The 18,192-nt window shown below is 41.7% G+C and overlaps 2 protein-coding genes and 1 long non-coding RNA gene across 10 annotated transcripts; 1 reads left to right on the top strand and 2 right to left on the bottom strand.

Moving 5' to 3' along the window:
• Positions 1 to 1,275: 1,275 nt before the first annotated feature.
• On the bottom strand, positions 1,276 to 4,003 carry cetn3 (centrin 3). Of its 2 annotated transcripts, none has more exons than XM_077497246.1 (5): positions 3,843 to 4,003; positions 3,063 to 3,201; positions 2,338 to 2,452; positions 2,065 to 2,256; positions 1,276 to 1,494 (listed from the first exon to the last, which is right to left on the bottom strand). In XM_077497246.1, exons 1-5 carry the CDS (start codon positions 3,854 to 3,856, stop codon positions 1,451 to 1,453), a joined length of 504 nt encoding a protein of 167 aa, XP_077353372.1. In that variant the 5' UTR covers positions 3,857 to 4,003; the 3' UTR covers positions 1,276 to 1,450. The 2 variants fall into 2 exon arrangements, with proteins under 2 accessions (XP_077353372.1, XP_077353371.1); XM_077497245.1 differs by lacking the exon at positions 3,843 to 4,003 and adding an exon at positions 3,536 to 3,792.
• hapln1b (hyaluronan and proteoglycan link protein 1b) lies at positions 3,835 to 18,172 on the top strand. 7 transcript variants are annotated; one of them, XM_077497238.1, is made up of 9 exons: positions 4,415 to 4,750; positions 6,015 to 6,077; positions 7,981 to 8,144; positions 12,527 to 12,651; positions 12,729 to 12,863; positions 14,109 to 14,272; positions 14,359 to 14,557; positions 15,417 to 15,719; positions 16,308 to 18,172. In XM_077497238.1, exons 2-9 carry the CDS (start codon positions 6,075 to 6,077, stop codon positions 16,595 to 16,597), a joined length of 1,383 nt encoding a protein of 460 aa, XP_077353364.1. In that variant the 5' UTR covers positions 4,415 to 4,750; positions 6,015 to 6,074; the 3' UTR covers positions 16,598 to 18,172. The 7 variants fall into 7 exon arrangements, with proteins under 7 accessions (XP_077353363.1, XP_077353364.1, XP_077353365.1 ...); XM_077497239.1 differs by having other exon boundaries at positions 6,005 to 6,077; XM_077497241.1 differs by having other exon boundaries at positions 4,416 to 4,750; positions 8,093 to 8,144.
• Positions 14,034 to 17,511, bottom strand: LOC144002224 (uncharacterized). The gene is made up of 3 exons (XR_013278692.1): positions 17,428 to 17,511; positions 15,377 to 15,661; positions 14,034 to 14,684 (listed from the first exon to the last, which is right to left on the bottom strand). It is a non-coding gene; the product is annotated as an uncharacterized LOC144002224 (long non-coding RNA).
• Positions 18,173 to 18,192: the final 20 nt, after the last annotated feature.

The raw sequence follows: 18,192 nt of genomic DNA, 5'->3' as shown, positions 1-18,192 counted from the left end.
GCCTATCCAGTCATATATTCAGATCAGTGATACCAGGTCTTACAATAGTGGTAAAACTAGAAGTCGTAATATTCTTCTTTGTTTATCTGTGCATGACTGTATTAGACAGTACTGCCTCCTGGTGGTCACGGTGGACACAACAGAAAATATATTAGATTATGTTAGCCTTTTTTTTTTTTTTTTTTTAATTAATAAAATAGCAATTTATAGCGTTATATTTTTAAAACGGTCACTCCACTAGTCCGCTGAATTGTCTTCGTAGTGAGGACAAAGAGCGTACTAGTACAAGAACCTGAAGTCGATATCGAATAACTGCTCGGACAGCTTTCCACGGTGGCAAGTGTGTGGAGTCATCGCGTGGAAAGTTGGCTTGTGCGGGGGGAGGGGGGTGAGGGGGTTCTTGGAGGTCGTAGCCGGGGAGGAACTGCAGGCCGGGTTTATTTCTGGCCCCGCATGGGGTCGCCGGCCGACAGCTGAGCATGTGCGAGGGCAGGTCTCGAGCGCCGCAAAAATGGCCGCCGACCTTCAGCGCCACAAGTTGCCATGGCGAGGCTGTCGCGGGGAAAGCTCGACAGCGCCACGGCGCGGGACTCGGGCCAAATTCGACATTGATCGTGTGCGTTGGCGCAACTGATAGGGTAAGAGATATTTGTCTTTAAAGAGCAGTACAGACAATTAGTACGGAAGCGCTTTACATTCACTTGGGGAAAAAAAAAATTCTGACTAATTTTTGGGGAGCTTTGTTTTTTTTGAGTATTTTTTTCTGTTTTTCTGAATATTTTTTTCTGTTTTACTGAATACTTTTTTTCTGTCAAAAAATATTCAGTAAAACAGAAAACATATTCAAAAAAAAAAAAAAAAAAAAAAACAGAAAAAAAAATTTACTCAAAAAAACAAAGCTCCCCAAAAATTAGAAAAACCGGAGGTTTTTTTTTTTCCCAAGTGAATGCAATACACTTCCGTAAATTAGTATCTCTGCTATGTTACAGATTTTTAAGTAGGTTGCAGTGCAATAATGGACAAAATAAAAATGGGATGAGGTTGACTAACTGATAAAAACTAACAAGCGTTACTGAAATTGGACTAAAACTGAGACTAAATTTCAAAATGGCAGACAAAAATAAACACTACTCACTACTGCATTAAAACATTAACATGATAAACATTCATGAGTGGTGGGGAAAAAAAAAGAAAAAAAGAAAAAAAAAGGCATTGCTGGGATTCGAACCCGAACACGGTAGAATGGCAACCTGACGTACGTACGAATGCCCCAGGTTTCAAATCAAGATCATTTATTAGGTCTTTTTTCTTTTTAACAAATAAATAAAACAGTCACTCACGTGTACACAAAAAGGGGCCACACTTGCATTTCTTGGATGTTCACGTCAACACTCATGATGACATCATCACGTACAAAAGTTCATCATCAGCGTGCGACGAGATGACATCTTCACGACGCTCCGCTCATGATGGACAGGAACTCCTCCTGGTTGACTGCCCAACAAATCATTCGTTCAAATTTTAATCAAGGAATTGGTAAAAAAATAAAAACAATAAAACAATAATCATCTCAATCTCAATAGTCTCAAAAAACAAAAACAAAAAAATATTTTACAATAATGATTATGATTTTAATTATTAAATAATTTTATTTTATTGTTTTAATCAGGACGCTTGACACAAACGGCCAGCAGGTGGCAGCAGAGTGTAAGAGATCAACCAGGGCCATGTTGAAAAGAAGTTGATTTCCCACACAAATCTAAACAGATTTGTGAATAATGGTGAAACTTAGCTTTATTCTAATTATTATGCTTTATTATTATTATGCTAATTGCTGCAAAACACAAACAGATAGAAGTACTTTTTTTTTTTTTTTTCCTTCCTGATAAAAGAAAATCAAAATCAGTCCAAATCCAGTAATCCAAGATGGTTGATTCAGTGAAAATTGCTGGGAGTGAATGAGTTAAAATCTGATCACATCGATGCAGGAAATTGAACGCTCAAATTAAAAGGCGGTTAAATGGCGGAGAAATTTTATTTTATTTTTCTTAAATCAACGCTTACTTTCGCCATCCCCGTCGCCGTCGAAGGCGTCGATCATACTGCGCAGCTCTTCGTCGCTGGTGTTCTCGCCGAGCTCCCGGGCCACGCGCTTCAGGTTCCGCAGGCTGATGGTGCCCGACTCGTCATCGTCAAACAGCCGGAAGGCCTTCAGGATCTCCTCCTTGGGGTCGCGCTCCAGGATCAGCTCGCTCACTGCGCGCGCAAGCAAGATAGCATGGACCCCATTTCGGATTTGGAGGGAGGGAGGAGGTGGGGGGGGGGGGGGTTACTCACCCACTTCATTGAAGTCCTCAAAGGCTATTTTGCCCGTTCCTCGGGTGTCGTAGTCCTTCAGGATCTGCATGACGTCTACCTTCTTCACCTCGAAGCCCAGCGCTCGCATCGCCACCTGATGGCCAAACAAGGAAGAACAACTTGTGAGAGTTCATCAGGATGGGGATGGATACGCGCGCTCCAAACTTAACCGAGTTGTTTATGAAAAGGCCCGGTCGGTCACAAAAATATTTGTGAAAAATATTAAGGGAGAACTTAATTTCACCTGATACGAGAAAAAACGTAAATCAGGGCTGCTCGATTATGAAGAAAATAATAATGGCGAATGAACAATTCTGAGCACTCAAAAAAAAACAAAAAAAAAAAAAAAGAAGAAAAGAAAGAAAATATGAATCACAATTAATTTGCTAATAATTGAAATTACGATTAGGACAATCAATTGTTTTGTAGTACAAAACAAGAAAATGTTTAATCATGTAAAAAATATTAAGACAAATAAATTTCTTTGAGACACCATAATTATGCAAGTTCCTCTTGGACCAAACAAGGTTTATTAAATTAGTCATTTAAAAAAAAATGCAAATATCTAAATTTAAACAACGCAAAATTAGTAATATATTATTTTTGTTTACGATTATGCCGATTTTAGATTTTACCAACGAGATGTTAGTTAAAAAAAAAAAAAAAAGTGTATATCAGGATGAAATGTTGTGGTGTCAAGTCACCTTCAACTCATGGTAATCAATTTCATTGTCTTTATCCGTGTCGAAGAGCTCGAAGGCTTCTCGTATTTCGTGTTTCTGCTCGTCGCTCAGCTCCTTCCTTTTGTTCCGGTTGCACCTGTCCTCAAACTCGTCACTGCCGCTGCGCAACAACACACACACACACAAAACACGTCAGATGTGTCTTCAAGTTTTCAAAATTCACTTTATCATATTGGGACATGGGAGACTTTAGCCTATTTATGTCAAAAAACATCCGCCCAACTATGAAAAAGTTCGAACTTTTGCCACACGGAAGTACATGTGACGTCACGGTTAAACGGTGTGGCTCCAATCCCAACTTCCGCCAACAGCGCCCCCACGCGAGATTCCGGTTCCCCTGAAACGTTTGACGCCCCGAATGGACGCTTACTCGCGTCCGTGCAACACGAAGCATAAATAAATGTTATTGTCCGATACTCTCATATTGATCTCACATTTGCGAGTCGCCTGCATCTTCCGTGTCTTCGCGCACACTCGTCATCCTGCGAACAACTCAACCCAAAAGCCAACTTGTAGGTTTTAATTTGTTTCGACGCGTAGGTCGGCTACAAAACTTTCTCCAACATAACATTTGCTCTAGTCCGGCGACGTCTGCCTGATGTCAGCCGGGTCACGGTGAGCTAGCAGGCTAGGCTAACGTTAGCATTCCGTCAGCGGCGTCAAACAGAGGCGCTTCCCCTTAGCTTAGCTTAGTTTAGCTTAACGTCACCGCACAATTATTCGGCGTCACATTGACCTTACCTGGAGTCGCTCATGCTGGCGGCTTTGGTGACGCTCGCGTCGGCCACGTCGCGTTTAAAGACGAAACATTTTCACAAGGCAACATCAACATCGCCATTGAGAGCCGAGCCGCCGGAAAACCATTTTGTCCGCGCTCGATTTGGAGGCTTCCTATTGGTGGACAAGTCACTAGGCAACAATACGAAGAGCTCTGATTGGTCCGTGGCATCGTCGTTGTTTTGACTGCAGTACACATTGTTAAAAAAGTAACACAACTCTGTTAAGAGTATGAAATAAAATGATAGAATATAACCATTGAGTGCGGTTTAAAAATACGTCTAAAAAAAATCTGAAGATTAAAACGTTGGTTTAAGGTAAATAACAGAAAGATACTGATACAAGGAAATTGGGTTCATAATACACATACACACAGTATCGGTTGATGTACATATGCAGTATTAAAAAAAAAAGAAAAAAGTCCACAGACAAATATTATTCTTTACACAGTATGTCTGTAATATAGTGCCCCCAGGTGGCCATGGCACACAAAACAGAAGAAGTGGCACAATGTCCAATCCCTGTATTTTATTATTTTGTTGCCCCCTGGTGGCAACATATCATCTGGCTGGGGGCAAAATGATTTGACGCACGCACGCACACACATAGAGCGGCCTTGCAATCATTTCAGTCATTTTGTTGCAGCCGATGTGTTCCCAATTGGATATCGTTCCCACGGACGCTTTATCACCTTCGTCCTGCGTCGCACGCCCCTGACCAGATAGACGCAGGATGCGGCATCCCAGGAAAAAAAGAGAAAAAAAAAAAAAAAAAGACTCCTCAAAGTCTCGCCGCTCACTTCCTGTTTCGATGGCGGCACCCGGGCTGTTTTCGCAGCGATAGAAGTCAAAACATGAGGATTGGTGATAAAGATAAGTAATTAGTTCAGGGATTTCTCTCTCTCTCTCTCTCTTTTTTTTTGGCACACAACTAAAACAAAATACATTTTCCTGCTCGTCCAAGACGAAGGCCGAACTCCCTGAGGTGCACTCAAGCGGCTGATAAAGTGCCGGGTGGGACGCTTGTTGCGCACTCGTCTGTTTTCATGATGCAAACGTTGCTCAACAAAAAAAATAAATAAATATATATATATATTATTTTTTTTTAACAAGAAAAGTGAAAAAGAATAAATTAAGGTCAGGATAACATTGGTCGTTAGCGGTAAGGTTGGAAGCTAACTTTGAAGCTAACATCGGCGGTAGCAGAAGCTAATTTCTAAATCTTACGTTGGTAACCAACGTTTGGGCTAAAACCCAAAGCAAAGGTTGGTCTTCCTCAGTCCTAACATTAGAGCTAACTTTAGAAGCTAACTTTGTAATCAAATTGAGGCTAACATTACAGGCAACCCTGGAAACTAATGTTGGAATGCTAACGTTGACGTTATCTTTAGCTCATTCGGACCCAAAAAACAAGTAAATACGTTTTTGGGAGTGAAGGGCAAAGTATTAAAAACGTATTTACACGTTTTTGGGTTGGAATGTGTTAAAATCTAACGTTGGAGACATCTAAAGCTAATGTTAGCTTTCCTTTAGCCTACTATAAGAGGTAAGGTTAGTAGCTAACATTGAACCCTCTAATGTTAAAGTTGAAGCTAACGTTGGAAGCTAATAATAGCGCTCCAAACTTCCCAGTCTAAAATTGAGCATTAGCATCCAAATTGTTAGCGCACTGTTGGCTCAGCCTATAGCACTGAGACATGTACTGGCTAACGTTAGCATGTTAGCCGCTATACATGACATCCAGATGAACTGTGCGTTCGCCGCATGTTTGTATGGTGTTAGTTTTTTTTGTTTTGTTTTCTTGAAAGAAACCCTTTCAAATCAGATGATTCCAATTATTCACAAATGAAATCTACGTTTCACTTGTTGGGTGTGTGTCCCTCTTTTTTTTTACTCTGTTATCGTATGCGTGTCCTTACTTACTGAACTCCACCCAGTGTGTGCACAAAGACCCCCTTTACCACCAGTACACCCCCCCACGCAACAAAAACATATCAAGTGAGTTTGAAAGGTGACAAGGTGGTCTTTGTGCGTCAACAAATTTCTACTGTGCTTCATTGGCGGCCATTTTGGCTCTACTTGGAATTTATGACTGCGCTATTTGATTCCATTTTTGCTCTTGTATACTCGATTGCAGGCTTCACCAGTGGGCGGAAACATCTAAAACCTGCAGGACCCCGGACCTCGAGGGCCGAAAATGGTGAATCCTGTATTGTGTTCTATTCATTTGGTTCTGTTTGATTCTAATCTGATTCTAATCTTTTCGAGTCTGTTCTGTACTATTCTGCCTGACCCGATGACATTATTTTATTTTATTTTCCTCTACTACTATACTGTTGTGTCGTAATAACTGTGTTATTCTATAGTAATATGTACCGCGCTACCCTACCTGACTCCGTATATTCCATTTTAGTCTGTTCCATTCAGGTCAGTTTAAAATTATATTCCATTTTCCTATTCTATTATTGTCTATTCATTTCATTTTGCTGGTGCTCAATTTTATTACACTCTGTCATACTCATATACTGTCCTATTCTATTGTGTTTTTTTTTTCTGCATTTCTATTCCGTCATATTGGATTCTGTTTTATCGTGTTTTATTGCTCCCTAATGTGTTAACATTCTGTTCTATACATAACGTTGCTTTTTTTTCTTTCTGACCTCTTTGTTTTCTTCCCGTTTCATTCCTATTCTGCTCGATTCGACTCTGCGCTCCGCCCCGTTTGACCTTGTTGCCATAGCAGCAAAGCAGCGCGTGTGTATGTTCCCGTCGCCCGGGTTGTGGGTCGTCGTCATTAAATCCAAGATGGCTGACCTTTTTCAAAACTGCTGCCTCGACCTTCTGCCGTAAAAGGTCACTGAGCGAGCAGCGCCTCGTTTTGTCGTTTGGATTTGTTTGATTGCGTCGTCGTTTATACTGTTCCAGCATGACAATTGAAGAGCTTCTTCTTCTTTTTTTTTTTTTTAAATTAGCGGCTTGTCGTTATAATTCGCACGTCAAATATGTACTTTCTCAACAAGTAAATAAAATTCCTCTATTTGTAATTTTTGTGGAACTTATTCCCAGCTTTTTGCTTGTTTTTTTGTGCTTTAACACTCTAAAATGCTGTCTAAGCACTAGTTAGGAAAGGACGACAGCAATTGGAATCAAACAATTTGTGGGTAGACCCACAAAAAAATTCAAGAATGTGGACGGAGCCGTTTTTGCTACACCGTTTGTGACCTTGAACGAACCCTGATGAAAAATCAACCGCTGCAAACAAGCCTTTCCCCGTTCAGTGCGATATGAGCTTTAGCAATATTCAATTTTTGTAGGCATGTTTATCATGAGAAAAGCCACAAAAATGTGTCAATAATCTATGTCCCAGTAAATATAAAGGAAGCATTCCTCGTCGGATCAAAATTTTGGACAAAAATTGATTAGTCCTTGAAAATTGGTGGACATGTTTATGATGAGTTGACCCACAAAAAAAAAAAAAAAAAAAGCCTCGCGACGCTGAAGAGACACAAAAAGTCAGCCATTTTGGTTCAAATCTGCCATGAGGCTCATTTTGGACTTTCAATAGCGTCAAAGATTTTATCTTCATCTGACCATTATTATTATGATTCTAAACATAGAAGGGCCAAAACATGCCTTGTGAAAATTCAACTGCACTAAACAAACTAGCCACCAGAAGGTGCTAAAACTGCACAAATGGAAATCAACCCGACTTTTTGAACAGATGTGCTGCTTTTAATATCGTGACCTGATGACGACGGCAGTTCTAATATCGCGGTATCACGATATTGCGGGTATCGTTACATCCTTATTTTTCACCGGACTAAAACTAGACTATAAACAATAAGTGGGAATAAATCAGCATGCATTTTCGTCGACTAATGAAGTCGAAACAAAAATGTACTTCATTTAATAAAAACAGGACCAAAAAAAAAATCTATGATCATTTGAGTCCATGAACCAAAACGCGAGAAAAATGATGTGTTTTTTTTTTGGGTCAAATCTTGTCTGTGCTAATCTGTCAATGTTTCCATCAAAAAGATGTGATCAAACAAACGCCTGCCTTCATGTTCTTGGGTCCATTTACACACCTTCACTGTGTGTAGCTCCTCCTCCTCCTCATCACCCCCCTCCCACTTTCCTCCTCCACCTCTTGCTCCTCCCCCCCTTTCCCATCTGCGCCTTCACTGGCTCGCTACCTTTGCCGTTTGTCTTCAGTCGCGTCTTCGCCACCGGAGAGGAGGCTGCGGGTTCTTCGCGCACACACCAGGTAAAACAGAGATTTTTTATTTTTTTTGCTTTACTCGATGTTGAACTAATGAGATTGAAATGTGCACGATGGAGATAGAACATACAGAACAGAAGCACAGCATGTTGGTGTCACTGATTGACGTTTGTCATAATGAGATGACAAATGAAGGAACTGTAAGATGGAAAATAAGCCTTCAAACAAAAGTACGTGACACACGAAAACATCGTTTCAATACTTTTTTTGATTGCTGCCGCTCAAAATTAAGGAACGTGAAAAGCTGGAACAACTTCACAATTTCGGTGTTGTTTGAGTTGCATGATGGGGAGGATGGGGTCGGGGGTCATCTCACTTCTCTTTTTTTAAATATTCAAAGAATTTAAAAAAAAGAAAAAAAAGAGAAAGATTAGAGTCTCTTCTTTCATCAGGAAAAAAAAGTACATTTCTATCCGTTTCCGTTTTGCAGCAATTTGTATGAGAATATGGCTAAGTTTCTGGTGAAAACCGCTGTCAAAAAGAGCTTGTTGCAACATGGCACTGGCTGATCTCTTATACTCTGCTGCCACATGCTGGCCATTTTTTTGCAAGAACTGTCATTGCTATAAGCGACCTCTTCATGTCAAAGTCGTCCGTATGTTCTAGCATAAACAAAACATGAAAAAAAAATGTATAAATACATTTTTGGGAGTGCAGGACAAAACATATTTACACGTTTTTTGGGGTTTGAATGAGTTAACGACCATTTAGCGTCTTGAACGTTAAGCGTTTTGGAAAACACTGCGAATTGAACGCTGACTCATCTGGTTGCGACAAGCTCGGAATTTAAGAGACAACATCGGACTTTGGAGGCAACGTTGAGATTTGGATCCGCATTTAAGGTGATTGTCATTTGGAAGCAAAAAAAATGTCACGATTAGCGACATCGGAACTCGATTAATCATTCATTGACGTTGCACCTTTTTAAACAGACAACTCTGGCATTTGGAGAGATCATCCGAAATTTTCCGGTAAAATCGGGATTCAGAGGCAACATCAGAATTTCGCGAGGTCGTCAAGATTTTAATTTCTAATTTAGAAACGTCAAAATTCAGAGACAACATCGGAAATTCTGAGAGATCATCGGAACTTATACGTATGATTTCAAAAGAACATCAGAATCGAGAGGAAACAAAATTCAGAGCGACTGTCAAAATGTCAAAATCATCAGAACTTAGACGTGATTTGGAGAGAAAATCTTCATAGCGATATTTCGTAAATTTAGAGACACCAAAACTCGGAACTTTGACAGATGATTTCGAGAGAACATCGGAATGTAGAGGGACCGAAATTCAGAGGCAACATCAGAATTGAGAGAACAGACATCGGAATTTAGAGGCAACATCGCAATTTGGGCACGACAAGATTCGAGGCAACTTTGCGATTTACAGAAATTTCAGACACGTTTAGAAGCAACATCAACATCAGAATTTGGAGAGATTTCGAGAATTTTAGAACTGAAAGACATCGTAATTGACAAATGTAGCAATTTAAGCGGAAACGTCAACATTTGGAGAACACGTCGTGTGTTACAAGACACGGCGGCAATTTTGTGGAGAAGCTTTGGTGAGCATAAAAGTTTGAAGACGTTAAGTGAGAGTTCTTGTCAAGCAACAAGAAGTCTCTGTGTGCAGCGCCCGAGACGTTGTGGCTCCACCTTGACCAACCCCCCCCCCCCCCCCCCCCCCCACCCATTTCCCCCCCGAAACACAACAACAGGTGTTTTCTGTTTCTCTTATGAGGAACATTTGAGAGGTTTTTATTCACATCGTGAAAGAACGTTTGTGTGACGTGCGCGTGCGTTAGCGGACCCGCCTCCCGTTTGACCTGGCTCGGCTCGTATGAAACGTTTCTTCCAGCTGTTTCCTTCCACATGTCAGCACGCGGAGGCTGCGCCAGGATGGTCATGTGACTGCGACATCACTGACTGCAGCCAATGGCGGCAGGCGGAGATGCTTCACTCATGTTTGTGAGTGGTTGATGCGAGCCGTTTTAGCGCTCACACTGAGGTCACGGTTTTGAGTCCAGTCAGAGATACTGTATATGGATCCAGTTTTGATCCAGTTCTTTCCGGCCCAAATTAGTCCACTTTCCCCAGCACACTCATGTCCAGTTTAATCCATTTTAGTCCAGTACAGTCCAATCTAGTCAGGTTCAGTTTTCCTGTCTACTTTAGTAAAATGCAGACCAGTTTTGTTCGGTCCAGTCAACTCCAACTAATCTAGCCTGGGCTAGTCTAGTCAAAATGAGTCCTGTTCACTCCAATCCAGTCTAGTCCAGAAGGTGTGAGTTTAGTCCAGTCCAGTCCAATCCAGTCTAGTCCAGAAGAATTGAGTTTAGTCCAGTCCAATTCAGTCTAGTCCAGAAGGATTGAGTTCAGTCCAGTACAGTCCAGGCCAATCCAGTCCAGAAGAATTGAGTCCAGTCTCGTCTAGTTTTGTCTGGTCAAGTTCAGTTTAGTCCACTTGAGTTCATTCTCATCCAGTCAAACCAGTCTAGTCTAGTCCACTCCAGTTTCAGTCACAGTCAGTTCAGTTCAGTCCCTTCTTTTCTAGTTTTTGTCTGGTCAAGTTCAGTTTAATCCACTTGAGTTCATTCCCATTCAGTTCACTCCAATCCAGTCCGGTCTAGTCCAGCCTAGTCTAGTCTACTCCAGTTCAGTCACAATCAGTAAAGTTAAGTCAAATCTTTTCTAATTTTCGTCTGGTCAAGTTCAGTTTCATCCCATTGAGTTTATTCTCATCCAGTCCAGTCCAGTCCTGTCAAGTTGATTTCAGATCGAGTCCAGTCTGACTGGTCACGGTTAGTTTAAAAAGGAAGTCGAGTAAACCGCGTGGACTACGCTGATAATTAATATTGTGTAGCGTAAACAGGAGCTGAGGATGGCATCATCCGCTAGCTTGATGCTAATATATAATGCGAAACACTATACACGGGCTAACAAGTTAGCATCAATGTCAACACCCACACAAGTATGTCCATGTACACGCACACACACACGTGTGCGCGGATGTTTACATTGCAATGTCGTTATGTTTAAAACACCAAAGACGCACTCGCCGATTTACCGTCTCCCATGTTAGCGTGTTAGCATATTAGCATGGCGCCGACGACCAGCGCGAGTTTACGTTGGCGACTGACAGTGTCGGCTTGAGGAAGAAACGTTTGTGTAAACTTCAACAAGCAAAAGAGGAAGAAAAGAAACCAAATAAGGAGAGGAATCCTTCAGTAACACAACCTTCAACGATCCCGTGGGGACGCGCACGCACGTGATGTTTAACCTCCACGCAGATGGACGATGAGTAGTGCTTAGGTGTGCGCGTGCGTGTATACGTCTCACACACATACGCACGCAGATGATGTCGCCGTTGAACGCGCACCTTTTTTTTTCATCCGGCGTGACCTCTTCAAAGGACATCTTCGCCTCACACTGAAAATGACAAACTAACGACTGTTTGCGTGCGCGGGTGCGCAGTGCAGAGTGTTTGTGCTGATGTCAGTGTGTGCAGCTGGCAGCAGCAACAACGTATCAGCAAAAAAAAAAAAAAAAAAAGAAGTGAAGCGCCCCAGCGCTAACCCAACTCAACCATGACGTGAACGCGACATTCGTTATAACCACAAACGCCACAAAAACAACAACACCACAGGAAAACACAAATCTGGAAGGTTTTGTTTTGTGTTTATGTTTTTGGAGGCTGTGTATGTGTTTGTATTTTGGTGTGCTAGCATGGTTGTGTTTTTGTGTATGTTGTTTGTCTGTGTTAGCTTGTTTGTTTTTGTGTTAGCATGGTTATGGGTTTGTGTCTGTTAGCATGTTTGTGTGTTAGCATGTTAGCATGGTTGTATGTTTATGTCTGTTTGTGTGCGTGTGTTCGCATGGTTATGTGTTTGCGTGTGCTTTAGCATGTTTGTCTGTGTGTGTGTTAGCATGGTTGTATATTATAGGTTGTATCTTGTATATATGTCTGTGTTTGTGTATGTTTTTGAGGTTGTGTATGTGTATGTATTTTCATTTTTTGTGTTTGTGTGGTTGTGTGTTTGTGTATATTTTTGTTTGTGCTAGCATGTTTGTGTGTTTGCATGTTAGCATGGTTGCGTTTATGTCTGCGTATGCATGTTTGTGTGTTAGCATGGTTATGGGTTTGTGTCTGTTAGCATGTTTGTGCGTTAGCATGTTAGCATGGTTGTATGTTTATGTCTGTTTAGCGCTTTATAAATAAAGTTGAGTTGAGTTTTTCTGTTTTGTGTTTCAAATTCAAAATAGCGACTTGGAGTGAGTGTCAAATACTCGCAAAAAATGTTTTGCAACCAACACATTGTTGAATTTGAATGTTTGCTGTTTACCATTTTCGGCGACTTGCGATTAGCATTCAGGGCGCTCTCGACGCGTTGGTTCCACAAGCCACCAGCAGCGGCGCCACCTACGGGACAAACGGAAAAAAAAACACAGGAAGAGAAAAGCGTTGGCAGATCGCAAGCAAACAAACCAAATGTTCGTTTTCTTCATGTTTTTTCATTCACCTCCGTGAAACTTGATTATTTTGCATTTTTATTATTATTATTTTGCAGTGAACGGAATCTGCGAGCGCCCGACGATGATCGCTGCGATTCCCGCGCTGATGTTTGCGTTGTCGCTGAGCGTGGCCGACGGCTTCCAATCGTTTTATCCCGAGCTGCAAGTTTCCCGAAACATCCGCGAGATGGGTGAGCCCTTTTTTTTTTTTTTTTTTTTTGAGTCAGCCTTCCTGCGTGATGTCTTTGTTTGCACGTGTTATCAGCCGGCGTGCTGATAAACGCGCTAAGTGGTGGGAGCCAGCTCGCTTATCTTATCACTCGACGAAGCTCTGGCTCAACATTTGGACATTTAAAACACTCCTGCAATTGACTTCACCCTCATAAAATAGACAAATTGGCTCATGTTTGCTGTTCAGATAAGCGGACGTTTGTCTAGCCAATCGCTAGAGCCCGATTATAATCGGCCGATTATTGGCCTTCAAACATCAGCCACAACAATCGGCCCGTTGGGCCAAATGGCCGATTATTTTACCCTTAAAACGTTATCATTGAAGAAAACCGAAGTTTCTGACGCTGAGAAAGTACCCTGAATGCACCATTTTGCTAGCATAGCATTAGCAGCTAGCAAGTGTGTATCATATGTTACTCTGTTGTCCTTAACTGTCCTTGAAGCTGATTAATGACGCCTCAGTTGGAGTTAACAGTAAAACTAAACACACAATGTTAAGAACTACGTCAGCTGTATATTTAAATACAAAACATGCTTCGTTTTGAAAAGATCGCTAGTCTAGCGTTAACAGGAAGTTAGCGAACGCTAACCGGAAGTCGAAGTTAGCATCGACTTCGGGAGTGTTTTTCCTTCAAAAAACGAATATCCGCACACAAATGCTGTGGGAACACATACAAGGCACAAATTCTTCCTAATGTGTAGGAAAACGAGCCACTTTAATAGAATTCAATCGCAACTTTCTTCTGTACTCGCTTTAAGTGTGTACGCCATGGATGCATGGCCAAGAGGCCGAAATGCACCGGAACAGTCAGTATTTGTTCTTACTGTTTTGTTTTGTTTTTCAATTGCTATTAATGTGTTTTTATTCTGTTCTTATTTCACTTTCTTATTGTTTTATTTTTATTTTGTTTATTTTTGAGTTATAATTAAAGTTATTTCAAGGATTCAAAGATTTTCTTTACTCAAAATTCAAGGATGCAAACACCTTTTTTTTCCTTTTAGTCTTAACACACATTTCCACATGACGCTATATTTTTAAATAATCAGCAGTTTAATCGGTACAAAAAGAACAAATTCTGCCAAAAATCGGCATCGGCCTCAAGAAATGCATATCGGTTGGCCCCTAACTGTGTAGCAATAATAATAAATACTGTAAAATCTTGAACTAATATTGACATGGCTGCGTGACCGTTTGTGTACGTTAGAAAACAAACCCGCGCTGACGGTGACGTCGCAGCCTTCCCGGGTGTTGTCGCGGCGCGGCGGCAACGCCACCTTGCCCTGCACCATCCGCAGGGACCAATCGCTGACGCCCAATCGAAAGATGAGGATCAAGTGGACCAAGCTGACGTCCGACTTGCTGACAGAGGTTCGTGCGCGCGTCGCCAAACGCTAATTGGCCTCTTTCTGCGACGCCTCCAGTCGCTCTGCTGAAAAGCGCTCGTCTGACCGCAGGTGGACGTTTTCGCCGCCATGGATTACCACAAGAGAAGCTACGGAAGCTTCCACGGCCGCGTGCGCCTGCGTGGCTCCTCCCCCTGGGACGCCTCGCTGGTCATCGACGACATCACCCTGGACGATTACGGGAGATACAAATGTGAGGTCATCGACGGCCTGGAGGACGCCACGGCGGTCGTGTCGCTCGACCTGGAAGGTGAGTCGGAGGCTTACGGCGTGCTCCGCCCATCAAACGAAGACGGAAACTTTAATTCGTTGCCATTTTGTGTCATTCGTGTCTTGTAAGTTAAATTCCAGTTTGGTTGCGATCAGTCAAAAAGAACCTTGAAAATGACAAAATTGACATCAAATTGGGCAATTCAGACCAAAATGGCAGACTTTCTGTGTCTGTTTGGGCATGGCTTCTTGAGACTTTTTTGTGGCTCTACTTACGAGAGACATGTCTACCAATTTTCATGCTGCCATGTCAAACTGGTTTCAGGGGCTGAATTTTCCAAACATTCAAAAGACCCCTGAACATGACAAACTTGACACTAAAATGGCCGCTTCAGGCCAAAATGGCTGACTTTGGGAGACTTTTCAGGCATAGCTTCTTGAGACTTTTTTGTGGCTCTATTTACGATAGACATGTCTACCAAATTTCATGTTGCCAGGTCAAACTGGTTTCAGGGGCTGAATTTTCCAAACATTCAAAAGACCCCTGAACGTGACAAACTTGACACTAAAATGGCCGCTTCAGACCAAAATGGCTGACTTTGGGAGACTTTTCAGGCATAGCTTCTTGAGACTTTTTTGTGGCTCTATTTACGATAGACATGTCTACCAAATTTCATGTTGCCAGGTCAAACTGGTTTCAGGGGCTGAATTTTCCAAACATTCAAAAGACCCCTGAACATGACAAACTTGACACTAATATGGCTGCATCAGACCACAAAATGGCTGACTTTGGGAGACTTTTCAGGCATAGCTTCTTGAGACTTTTTTGTGGCTGTATTTATATGTTGGCCACGCCTACCAAATTTCATGACGCCAGATCAAACGCGGCGGTGTTCCAGGTGTGGTGTTCCCGTACTCCCCTCGCCTGGGCCGCTACAACCTGAACTTCCAGGACGCCGAGCGGGCGTGCCGGGAGCAGGACGGGGTGGTGGCGTCCCCGGAGCAGCTGCGCGAGGCCTGGCGAGGGGGCCTGGACTGGTGCAACGCCGGCTGGCTCAGCGACGGCTCCGTGCAGTACCCCATCACCTCCCCCAGGGGGCCCTGCGGCGGCGAGCGCACGCCGGCGGGCGTGCGCAGCTACGGCCTGCGGGACAAGGACAAGAACCACTTTGACGTCTTCTGCTTCACGTCGCACTACAAAGGTGAGAGTGGCGGACCGGACCGGACCTCACAGATTAACCTGACGACACAGTTACAAAATCAGCAAAATCGTCAAAAAAACAAATATATATATATTTATATTAATTTTTAGTTGTTTAAATGTATACAATTGCACTTTTTTTTCCCTTTAATAACTAATAGATTTTGTTTCATCCAAAAGGAACTTTAGATGGAATTTTATTTGGCTTAATAATTTTTGTAACATTTTACTTAGGGTTGTCAGGCAATTAATTAATCGCATGACTTTGCGATATTGATTTGTGTTGAGCTATTTTTTTTTCTGCCACCAGATGGCATAATTGCATTTTTAAGACATTGGTGACATCTCAGTGCATATTTCATCAATTAACTTGTGAAATTCTGCACATTTTTACAATTATCTATACAATTAAAAAGAACTACATTAAAAAAATGAATGAATGAATTAAGAAATTAAAAATAACAATATCTAATTATTATTCATTAACCTCCCCTGCCTTGCATTTCCCTATTCGGGAAGTAGCTCCGCCCATAGGGTGGGTGGCACTGTCATCAACCCTTTTGATCTGGCCCCTCCTCCCCACTTGCAGGTCATTTCTACTTCCTGCCGCACGCGGCCAAGCTGACGTACGGCGAGGCGGCGGCCGAGTGCCGTCGGGACGGCGGGCGCCTGGCGTCGGCGGGCCACATGTACGCCGCCTGGAAGCTGGCCGGCTACGACCGCTGCGACGCCGGCTGGCTGGCCGACGGCAGCGTCCGCTACCCCGTGGCCAGGCCCCGCCCACGCTGCAGCCCCACCCGCCCGGCCGTCGGCTTCCGAGGATTCCCCGACAGGAAGCACAAGTTGTACGGCGCATACTGCTTCCGGCCCGGACGTTGACAAGAACACGTACAAAACAAAAACATACAAGTAAGGCAAAACATGCTAGGGATGTAACGATTCACTCAAACCCAGTTCCATTCCATTTTCAATTCCCGATTTTTGATGTGATTTTTTATTTTTTTTTGTTACAAAATGACTAATTTGAGACCAAAAGTTTGTTTTTATTTTAACATCTCCATTTTGTCTGTGTTGCAAACATTAATTTTATATATATTAAAAAAAATGAAATAGATTTGACTAAATAAATGATAAATACACAAAATAATTGTCTCAGATGTGACAAATATTGTCAGTTTAGATAATGTATTCCTATTATCACCAAGACTGTTTTTTGTTATTGTGATTAATTTGTGAACGGCTAAAAAAGAAACCAAACTGAAGCTAACTTTGTGAGAGCTGCTGTAAACGGACAATTTCCGGACAGTCGTGTAGCGTGACGTCATCTGAAGGCGACCCCGATACAATCTGGCAGCCCGATCACATCTGACACCGAAACCAGGCTAACTTGATACGTTTTGCTTCTTTCTGCCCCTTCTCAAACTTGCATCTTATCATATTATGTCTTTCCTTTATGTTCTTATTTCTGTGCTTGTTTGAGACGAATCAAAACAAAAGACAAAAACTAACCAAATAGTGTATCTGTTCAACAAGTGTAACAATGTGTCCCTCTACTGGACTAGTAAGACACTACATCAGCAAGACGTATTTCACCGCGAGTGTAATTAATTCGTCGCGGCCACAGGCGATAAACACACAGACGATAAATTGCTTCATGAAGTAAACGAGGAGCCTCTTACAAAACTTAAAACATGAAATTGATTACTTACAAAGATATAACCAAGTTTTTTTTTTTACTGGCGTCGACAAAAAAAGACCCGCCAAAACAATACAGGATATCCGCAAAGCGTGTCCGTTCCAAAATGGGTCCGGCGAGAAACGATAAAAAAAAATGCGCAAGGCATAAAAAGTTAACATGGCGTTGTGAATACATGCTTTTATTTTATTTTATTTTTTTACATCGCTATTACATTGATTTTCGATGCATCGTTACATTCCTTACCCACACACTTTCACATTCACTAAAAAATAAATTAAAAAAATAAATAAATAAATAAAAAACAACCACACAGCCCAAACCAAGGCTACAAAATACAACACATTGCTGTGGATGTGCATTTTTTCCTATTTTAATTTTTAAGCCGCTTATGCACATAGATAATTTCTGACAGAATTGTGTTTTTTTATTCAGTTATTTTATTTATAAAACATTTTCTTGTGTCAGATATTTCTGTCCGTTAACGTCAATATTTAAGTATGTGTTCGATATTTCTTTGTACATTTTATTTAATACAGTCTTGTTTTGTACATTTGCTGTTGCATTGTATCCAAAACAAAAATTGTGTTTACAATAAACAATTAGTTTAGTTTATTTTGTAAAAAGGTGTTACAACACTTCCGCTTTAGCTCACTTCCTGTCTGCAGTTTTTTTTTTAATCATATAATCATAATATCCCCCCCCCCCCCGTTTTTTGAAGTGATTTTACTGAATAATAATAAACTGAATAATTTTAACTGCAAAGTGTCCTTGAAAA

Source organism: Festucalex cinctus, chromosome 15 (genome assembly GCF_051991245.1).
Source record: "Festucalex cinctus isolate MCC-2025b chromosome 15, RoL_Fcin_1.0, whole genome shotgun sequence".
In the NCBI taxonomy this organism is placed as follows: Eukaryota; Metazoa; Chordata; class Actinopteri; order Syngnathiformes; family Syngnathidae; genus Festucalex; species Festucalex cinctus.
Note: the sequence above shows the minus strand (reverse complement) of the source record. Positions and strands in the feature narration are given on the sequence as shown.

Bases quoted from the DNA above. Each gene is read 5' to 3' on its own strand.
- cetn3 (XM_077497245.1), bottom strand. From the start codon at position 3,582: ATGACGAGTGTGCGCGAAGACACGGAAGATGCAGGCGACTCGCAAAT. The intron at 3,202-3,535 runs GTGAGATCAATA...GTTGTTGCGCAG, and splicing joins GATGCAGGCGACTCGCAAAT to CGGCAGTGACGAGTTTGAGG. The intron at 2,257-2,337 runs GTGAGTAACCCC...TTGCGCGCGCAG, and splicing joins TGAGGACTTCAATGAAGTGG to TGAGCGAGCTGATCCTGGAG.
- hapln1b (XM_077497237.1), top strand. From the start codon at position 3,855: ATGCTGGCGGCTTTGGTGACGCTCGCGTCGGCCACGTCGCGTTTAAAG. The intron at 4,040-6,014 runs GTCCGTGGCATC...ACTCGATTGCAG, and splicing joins AATACGAAGAGCTCTGATTG to GCTTCACCAGTGGGCGGAAA. The intron at 8,145-12,728 runs GTAAAACAGAGA...ATTATTTTGCAG, and splicing joins GTTCTTCGCGCACACACCAG to TGAACGGAATCTGCGAGCGC.